This window comes from Ammodytes marinus (genome assembly GCF_949987685.1).
Source record: "Ammodytes marinus genome assembly, chromosome: 7".
Classification (NCBI taxonomy): domain Eukaryota; kingdom Metazoa; phylum Chordata; class Actinopteri; order Uranoscopiformes; family Ammodytidae; genus Ammodytes; species Ammodytes marinus.
Genome location: NC_137211.1, coordinates 24,110,628 through 24,120,730, shown reverse-complemented (window position 1 = coordinate 24,120,730; position 10,103 = coordinate 24,110,628). Strand labels below are relative to the sequence as shown.

The 10,103-nt window shown below is 39.9% G+C and overlaps 1 protein-coding gene across 1 annotated transcript in view; it reads left to right on the top strand.

Annotated features, from left to right (window-relative positions):
- Nucleotides 1–542: 542 nt before the first annotated feature.
- The window catches only part of LOC307252927 (ephrin type-B receptor 2-like), a gene marked incomplete at both ends in the record, with an annotated part of 40,989 nt that continues 31,428 nt past the window's right edge, over nt 543–10,103 (top strand). Inside the window, one exon of the mRNA XM_080030749.1 lies at nt 543–642. Within this exon, the coding sequence (XP_079886875.1) occupies nt 543–642 (100 nt within the window). The remainder of the gene's footprint in view (nt 643–10,103) is intronic.

The following is a 10,103-nucleotide window of genomic DNA, read 5'->3' as shown; positions in this document are numbered from 1 at the left end:
AACATGTTTTATGTAATAGCTTTGAACAATTCTATCATCAAAAATAAAAACTAAATTATTTTTGAGGCACCTAGAACCAATCATATGACTTGAAATATGTTTGTTAACAAAACTGAAGACCCTAGCCTGATGCTGTAAACAACACCAGTGAAACAGTAACTTTCCAGGTAGCTGTCTAGCTTTAATAAGTGTTCCTGTGATCAAATGTTCCTGTAAGAAAAAGTTTGTATATTCAGCTATGAAAATATACTTTCGAAAATGTTCAGTTCATTCATACACCCAGAGTAACATAGTGCACCTTTACGTCATTAGGATCCAGGCAGTGGGAGACGAGGGATGCCGGTGATGTGTCGTTTTTCCGGTGTTTTTCCGCCCCCTTCCTCTTGGTTTCGCCCAAACTGGCCCGAGCAGCAGCAGCTCCTCAGCCTTTATCCCTCTGCTGCTGCTGCTGCTGCTGCTGCTGATGAGGATGATGATGCTTCGGATGCTCTGCAGCTCTGAATGAACGCACAGTCAATGGCCTGCTGCTGGACGGCTGCGTGATGAACGCGTTGGCTTCACACAGTCAAATGCCTGGAACGACGAGGATTATGGATATCTTATATTTTCTATGGATATTGCCAACGGTGTGGGCTGTCGAAGGTAAGCCGGTGTTTAACTCTTGTTTGAATGTGCCTGGTTGAATGTGTGGAGACGGCGCGGAGCAGCGCGCAAAGAGCGACGGGAACCGGCGGAGAGCTCCATCATTACAGATAAAACACAGAGTAGACCAATGGTTTGGACCGGGTTTCACAACACAGAGGATTTCGTTGGAACAATTAAGTAGTTTCGATTAAAGTCTCATAAAACTCAATGTACAGTGTCAGTGAAAGACCGAGGCTGCAAACATGTTAGAGGAATTGGCTGGAATTAAGATGCTCTTCTGGCTTTTACTCTTAATTTTTGACATGATTAAAGGCCGCCGGAAATATGATGGATTATTATTTTGATATTATTATTATTATTCATTTATTATTTTAGATCTCTGCTCTTCGTGCTGGTCATCATCAGTCCGTACACTGTATGTCTCTGCAACATGTGTTCTTGTACTGTATGCAAAACCTGTGTGCAATAATGTATGTAGCCTACATAATGGCCAAATTATAGAGAATAGCAAAACAAGTCAGTGAATATACAGATCTGGAATCGATTCTGGAATGATTTTGAACCTCCAAGACACAAGTAGGCCCGCCTACAATGGAGACAAGATGATGTATAACATGCCCATGGATATTAACTCACCTAAGGGTTATCAAATTTAAAAACATGTACATTTTTCAAATTATGTTTCTATTTACATAATAATACTATTAATAATTATAGTATTTTATATATTATACTCAGGAGACAATGGATGGTCCATATATTATGGTCCATAGTAGTATGTGAATTACATTACAAAGTTTCAAAAAGCTTTTTAACCTACTGATTTGCTGTGGGTCAGTCAGTACAATCTCGTGCTGAGCAGCCGAACTTTGTTCAAACCAAAATAACTTTGTCTTAAATTCTAGTGGAGCCTCCAAAGTTCCCAAAGATACCACATGTGTATGGCCAAATCTCTGATGAAATGTGTATATAATGTTTGGCATATTGTCATCATCAATTGATATTCTATCTATCTATCTATCTATCTATCTATCTATCTATCTATCTATCTATCTATCTATCTATCTATCTATCTATCTATCTATCTATCTATCTATCTATCTATCTATCTATCTATCTATCTATCTATCTATCTATCTATCTATCTGATGGTGAACAATACCCAGCAACACATTTCATCAAAGAACCACAAAGTCATTGTCATGCAGCTGTTTCTGCTGGATGACAATCCACATTTGACAAAATCAGTGTCCTTTCACTAGGCTTCCCACTGCATTTGTTAGATAAACAATCATGGATGGATAATTATCCACCAACAGGCGCACATGACAGGCACAACCTCTGCTTGTGGGTCACACATGGGATTGATTTGAATATCACTAGTCTTGTATTTAAATCCCTGAAACTGAATACAAACATGCCTCAAATGCCTTCCTTTTTTAATATTATTTTTTTTTGGCATTTTCAAGCTTTATTAGACAGTACAGAGTTGAAATGGGGAGAAAAAGAGAGGGGGAATGACCTGCAGTAAATGTCCACAGGTCGGATTTGAACCCGCGACCACTGCAACGAAGGTCGGAGCCAATATGGTATGCGCTCTATCCACTACGCCACTGGAGCGCCCGACATGTTATTATTTTATAAAATAAAACATTATTTAAACACACAGCTGCAACCAAATCCCCACATGACTGTATTCAAGACAATTAAAGATGGCGTCAGCGATTCTGTAGAACACTTGTTGTCAAAATCACTTTTTTTTGTCAAAATCAGAGATCACAATCCAGTACCTGTCCGTACTCTGTGTGCACTGACAAAATATCTGGTGTTTATACACAGCGTAGGCTCCGTAAACTGGTATCTAAAAACAGGGAATGTAAAGAAAGGGGGCCCAACGTGGCAAGCAACATCCCCTTTTACAGAGCCTTGGCTGTGTATTAACACTGCATTTTTTTCAGCGTGCACACAAAGTAAGTAGGAGATATTCGATGATTTTGGCAAAAGGTGATTTTGACAACAAGTATTCTACAGAATCGCTGATTCCACGTTTAAGGGCTTTAATAAGTATTCTCTCTAACGGTTATGTGAATACTTAAAACTGTTTGCGGCTTCTCTCAGGCTCCAAGCTACTTCGTTTATTTGCGCTCATCAGGGTACAGGCTGCTGCTCCAGTGATCGCTGGGGGGCTGGAAAGTTTCACTGCCAATGAGTGTCATTTTGCAGTGACGCTAACAACGTTGGAGCAGTTAACCGTGCTCATATGCTTGAAATAGTTCCTCGAAACATCCCGTCCTCCTCAGAAGACACATGTGGTGTTGACACAGTTCCAATGAAGTGAAATCTTAATCCTGCAGCATGCAAGGACATTTCAGACAATACTGAGCTCCTAACTTTTATGTCAACAGTTTGTGTTTGTCCCTTTCCTGTTTCAACATGACAATGAGATTCACTGGCAATGACAGCGGCCCTATCCAACACCTTTGGGATTAGCTGGAACATCAACCCGTTCTCACGGCGGGAGCCAGACCTTATCACCCAGCAGCATCAGTGTGGGAACTCACTGATGCTCTTGTGTCTGAATGGGAGCAAATCCCCGCAGCCTTGTTTAACATCTGGTGGAAATCCTGAATCCAGAAGAGTGGAGGCTAATAGAGCAGCTCATTAACAACAATGGTGTCAGCTTCTGCCCACGGCTATGGATGTTTGGGTGTACACATGCCTTTGGCTATTAGATGTGTAAATCGAAATTGAGAGTTGGAACAAGCTGATGAAGTCTCCTGAAAACAAAATAAAATGTTAAGTATCAGGAGTCCTTTGACACAAACCTCACACACACACACACACACACACACACACACACACACACACACACACACACACACACACACACACACACACACACACACACACACACACACACACACACACACACACCAATCATGATAATAAGTGGTGACAAATTTCACAATTTTGTAGCAGGAAATGGAAGTAGCTCACCCTAGAAACTACTTTAAACGTTAAACGTCACTGTTAGTGATGAAGATCTTTAAGTGTCTAATAAGTAATACTCCCTCATTGCATGAGAAAACTGTGAGCACACCACTCCAGAATGTACAATTGGTCTCATTTGAAGCAGGAAGTGGCTCTATTAACTGTGATGGATGTTTACAATAGACGGATTGGGTTATAACTCTACTGTCTGCCTTCGTTTCCTCTTCCACATGAAGTCGGCTAAAAGGGAAAGGGTTCTCTCCTTCCAACTGCTCTGGTTCTATCCTCTCTCGGCCGTCAGTAGTTCAGTATACAGAGCACAGTGAAGATCAGTGGTCAGACAGTGCCCCTGATGACCCAAACAGCTAGGGAACAGTGCAGCAGGATCTGACCTCCATTGGTTCTGTTGTGTTTTCTTTCCTTGCCCCCTTTACGTAAGCCCTCTCAGCCCCGACAGTTTCAGCCCCGTCACAGGCCATCCAGTCAGCTCCCGGGCCTTCATATACGTAGAGTTGCCTTCCTCTGCTCGGCTTCCACTCTCCACTCGTTAACACAGACTGACTATTTTTACCTGGCGGGACACATTTTCAACAATGGCGGCGGCGGCGGCACACAGATGTTACCCAAGTGCTCATCTAGCAGGGTATTATTGTACCGCCTCGCTGTCTCTCAGCTGGAGTTCTATTGCAAACGGTTATAATGTACTTTACCAGCCAGTGTCATTGCTGCCATTATGCCTTTGGAAAGCAGCACTGGGGGTTGCGTGATAGTTGTTTCCTTCACAGCAGGAAAGCGTGTGATGAGATATACTACATGCTGAGAGGAAATACTCCGAGTCCTCAGCCTCCAGGAGGAATATTGAGAGGCTATTTCAATTCCATTTCTATGGTGCTTGATGTGCAATGCCTTTATAAATAATTTTTTATTAGTGTTACAATTTTTTCCCGATTAGCTGACAATGTGCCTTTACAACAGTCCAACTGAATAGGTCCATAGCAATACTTAATCAGAATTTTTTGCTAGGAACTCACTCTGCACTGAATGCTCATGTTGTTGTTTTTCAGTTGGTGTACATGTTTGGGTACATCTGATGATATATTTAAAGCAGCAATTTCACAATCAATTCAAAAATTGGATTTCGGGTCAACATCCAAGTGGTAACAACTTGGAAACTTGGTCACCTTAAATCTTATGTAGATCAACTTGACACTTTATAGAACCAACATTGAACACCAAAAAAAAATATTTTTTAGAGCTAATTAAACCCAATTGAATGTAGATGATGCCATATTGTTAATATGAGGCTAGGCTACTGCTGAGGTCACAGGAATACTTGTAACTTGTGAGTTTTGACAGTCTGGTCTTTTTTAATCACAACATCATGGATTATTAAATACAGCTTTCAATTCAATTCAGCCAACGCTAGCTAGCCCCCTCCTTTCTAAAACGGAGGACGACAAAGCACTGGGACCTCCCAAATGCTTAATGTTGTAAAGGGCAGACAGATTAAACCATTCATGGCTAATAATCTATACAGTATAATGTTCTCCGCTCAGGAGCACACTATGGAAGGTTTTTGGAAATAAGCCAGCCTTGCTTTAGCGCCCTTTGTTGACATTTCTCAGTGGAACTCAGTTATCTAAGCCAATCAATATTCAGGGTTTAGAACAGCACAGTGTTCTTTAGCCTCTGGGAGCTGTGGTAGAAAAAAAACGTCGATAAAACAGCCCATGACCCAGATCTTCACTGGCCTATGGCCGCTTCACCAAACTTGGGAATTTGAACTTGATAGCAGAATGTGTGTTGAGCATGACAGAGAGCCCCAGCAGCGTCTCTTTAGCGACCGCACTGGGTCCACTGTACAGCATCTAGTCCATGACATGAATCCAGTATCATTGGATTTACTGTAACTAGGTTAATGTTTTAATTGTTGTTACTAGCCACATGTTTTCACACTAACCTTAGCCTATTTCTAATTTTTGCAACATTTAGCTTTTTTTTTTAGATTCAATTCAAACGTTATCATTCTTAAAGTCATTTCCAGACGAGATCTGTTCATACGAGAGATTCTTGCATGCGAGCCAGTGTTTCATGTTAAAATAATGTGCTGTTGAGCAGCGCCTGCACAACAAAGATGTGTCTTTTTACTTATTTAATACTTCTTTAGTTGCTATATGTTACAGGCTATTAAGTCATCAATCTTTCATATGTTCACTGACACATTTGAGAGTTAGCTTTTCCCTAACATCATTACTAACTAACTACTAATTAATAACCACACACTGAGACAGTGACTCCAGTGAAGCATTGCTTTTGGTAAAGCATAAATCCACTGAAGCCTGTTTTCTTTCCCCAGGAGGTCAGTAGATTTAGTCCATGTGACATCTGCTCAATCAGTCTCTGCGGCGATTGTGTTATCCAGCAGCGTGCTGCCATGACAAGAGGAGAGTGAATGAGCTATCAGGAGTTGACAGTATGAGACAGCGGGGGAAACATAGGCTCAGTATATTTCTACTATGATACAAGCCTTTAGAACAATGTTCAACATTTCATTTAAACTCACTGACAGGAGTGAGAAAAACATGTTCTCTCTTTATAGCAAAGAGTCGTCTGCGAATACAAAGCCCTGCTATACACGACATAGCTGCTTTTATTTTTCATGAGAGGAACGAGAAACAAACAAACAAATTATTTATTTTCAGCATGCATCGACTGTCTTCCTCGGTGGATGTATGCACGGTTGTCACGGAGAATTCATCCATAATGCTTTAAAGACTTCTCGCCCAATACAAATTTCCTTTTTTGGTCTTGGAAAATATTTTGACAAAACCTCAGGTTCACCAGCTTTTTATGACAACCTATTGATGCCAATAGGGAAATAAAAAACATAAATCAGCATCACTTTATAATGTTAGATGGATCATGTTAAACATTAGTTATTATGTGAAACCTATCACGTTGTAATGAGTTATCATGTTATGACGTAATGGAATTTAACATGTTAATTCATGACAGTTTTGTCAAAACCTGAAATTTAGAGATGGACTAATATCCATTTTGTGGGCCAGATTACTTCTTTCATCCCAAACGCCATGTGCCACTCCACCTTGCTCCACCCAAGACCAAATTTCAATAATTCAAGTTAAAACGTTATAACGTGTTGCGCTTTTATCTCATTTTAACATGATAGTGTTCTAATCATGCCATCATATCTAGTGGCATCAATATGCTGCTGTAGCTATTTCCTGAGCTTTCCATATTACACAGTCTTTGTTAGCAGATAAAGTGTTGAATGAACTTTTGTGTTAATAATGTTTACCGCACATGACATATACAGTAAGTGGTAACAAACAAAATCCACAGTCATCATTGTGTCTGAAATATATTCTCTACAACATATCTGAGTCAACTTTATGGTCACTATTGAGGATGCAGGTTATACTAAGTTGTTGTAAGTATGTAAGTTGTTATGTGCATGTATAATTTGTCCAACTCTATCTTAGAAGATGGATGGGCCAAAAGAGATTTTGATAATACCTACTGTATTCTGCTTTAATCTGCAATGCAGCAGGCAGCTGGCAATGTGCAGGAGAGGGAAGTACACTATTCCCATATCACACTGACTATCATACCTTCCCCTCACTCCCATCTGAAGAAATCGTTATAGAAAACATATGTTTTATAGTCCAGGCCTTAAGTGGTGGTAGACAAGACCCGTCTCAATGGGAAGTGTGTTCAAATTGTTTGATCCTGCAGTTTAGAATTCATTTTACAGTTTTCTGGTGCCAATGCAATAACCTTAACAAAATATTAACTGCTCAATCCCAAGGCATCATGTAGTCCCCATGCAGATGGAATCATTAATAATAATCATTTAAATAACTTCTTTGAAAGGAATCTAGGTGAGGGCAGTGTGAACTACTTTAAGGCGTTCTCTGAACTGAATCATTAATTGCTTTTAAATGATGGAGTTACAGAAACATGTTGTGCAACAAGCCTCCTCTAGTCTGGACCTCAGGTTATTAGTGCTCTCTATTCACATTACAGAGCACTGGGCCTGAAGGTGAGGCTCTTGACATACTGGTAGGAAGTCTATTGAGATTTGTTTCAACAAGCCATGGGTGAAGAACAGCGACCCAGGTAGCTGGAATGACTTAACTAGGCACTCTGTCTGGGCTCAAGCTCAGACATCCTCTGTACTCCTCTGCTCTCTCAGGTTGAGCGGGTTCAGAGCGCCTGGAGCTAAAGCATAGGCAGTTTCTACATCCAATGTATTACTCCTGGAGAAATTAATAGTGGCAGTTTTGATCCTTGATATATTATCAAAGAGCCTCCGCTTCCAAATAAATAGGATTAAAAAATTAAAGACCATGATGATTACAGTAAAGGGTTAAGTCAGGCAACATGCTGAAGCATTGTGAGTGCACCTGTCACAAGCAAAGGTCTGGTTTTGGACTGACACAGTGATCCACATTGTTAAGATGTTGTTTCATTGAGCTGGGGAAATAACGCGCCTGTCGTAACAAACTGAATTATTAATATGTGAATTGAATGTCGCTGCCTTAAAAGATTTCTGTATCGACCTCGCAGAGCAACAAAATAAACCACAGATTCCATCCTTCAGTTTGTCGTTTTTAAATGTGACCATGCTGGACTATTTATGTCAGTTTTTGTGTCCGTGTTGAAAACTACAGAAGCATACACTGGAGGGTTGCATGTTTATGTCATCTAATGTTAAAGTGTTGTAAACAAGTGGTTCACTGCTTAGTACCCGGATATTAAATAAGACTTGTACGGTACCAGTACTGGATAACTACCCGGTATTAACATAATCAAGCTGTGATGTTGCCAGGATACATGGAGTAATATTATTTAATTTGGGTCATTAAAACATTTCACTTCACTTATAATTTTAATGCACATGGGTTCTCATTGTATTTGGGTCCGGGCTCATTATTGGTAGAATTTATGATATGTATGTATCAGTATGAAAAAACAATGGAACTCCTATTATCTTTTTTTAAAACTATTAGCATATAATATGACTTAACTCAGTTTCATGATAGGCTATATCTTATCGGTCTCATCAAAATATTTTCTAGGTTATGGTATACATCAAAGTTTTTGGGCTTCTGCAAGTCTGATACCGAAAATTACCTAAAATAATCGAGATTCCTATTGTTTCCAGTATAGAAACAAACACTTTGGTATCATTACAATACTAATACCCAATACCCATTGATCCAGACGTTGAGTTAAAACAATTCCAAACTTTGGAAAATGCCATGTGATCAAAAGAGAGGAGCTCAATTTAGCGATAAGGTTATAACCAGCTGGGGTCTGTGAGGTGGCCTGCATGGCTGTCTGGTCTGGAGAGGTTTCTATAATTATAATCTCTGACTTGTCGCAGTCTCTTTCACCAGTCTGCTGCTCTTTGGTCCCTAAGCCTTCTGTTGCCCATAAAGACCCAAATGTCTTAAATATTACAACACTGTCTACACTCCCAACCACGCAGCCTCAGTTCAGGCATAACGTTTCAAACACAAGCATAGAAAGATATCAGACTGTACAGCATTGCACAAGAATATTACTTTTCTAGTAGGCTCTATTTCTTTGACTGTAAAAAAAATGTAGGCAGATCGTCATTGCTTCCTGTCAAGGTTATATTGCAATTATTAACAACAGGATGACGAATATTGAATGGGTAAATAGTTGTTATATCTTGTCTGAGACTTCAACGTGACTTTTCATGCACTGGACATGAATGGTTGTGAATACAACAATAATAAATGCACACACACAGGTTGTGTCAAATCATTTGAGGTGGTAAAGTATATTTTTTATCAAATAAAGTGTATTCCTAATACACTCTGTGTGATCAAAATATACTGTAGGCAATTTCAAAGTGTTGAAACTAGATTTTGAAAAAGCGTCCCTGAACAAAACAGGGCCACAAGATTAGTTACTATGCGGAACCCGATATTTGATATAATTGTTACAAATTCCTCAATTAATCAAATTATATTCAACCAACTGTCTTCACACCACTGGCCTGTCTTGTCTTTTGCAAGAGAATAACAGATCAAAGTTAAGAGATGATGTCACACCAACCTGTGAGCATGCGATGGGAGACTGTATGTAAGTGTGATCTCTACATTGTGGATGTAGAAATCACATTTAGTCAGATTACATTGAGGCTCACGTTCAATAAAGTAAAATCCTAATAACGCAGAAAGCTGTGTTAGAGAATGAAAGCCGGCGCTGAAAGCAGCATGGCGGACAGCGCTGTGACATAAAACAAAGTGAATTTCGCTGATGTATCCCTGTGGGTTTAATCCAGCGTGGCATACAGAGCGTGGCGCAGCCTACAAGGATTATGTGTGCTGGACTTGGCCCACTCTCTCCTCCTCTTTGCCCTACTTTTCATTGAATCATGCAGATAAAGGCAGAACAAGAGCTCTCTCTCT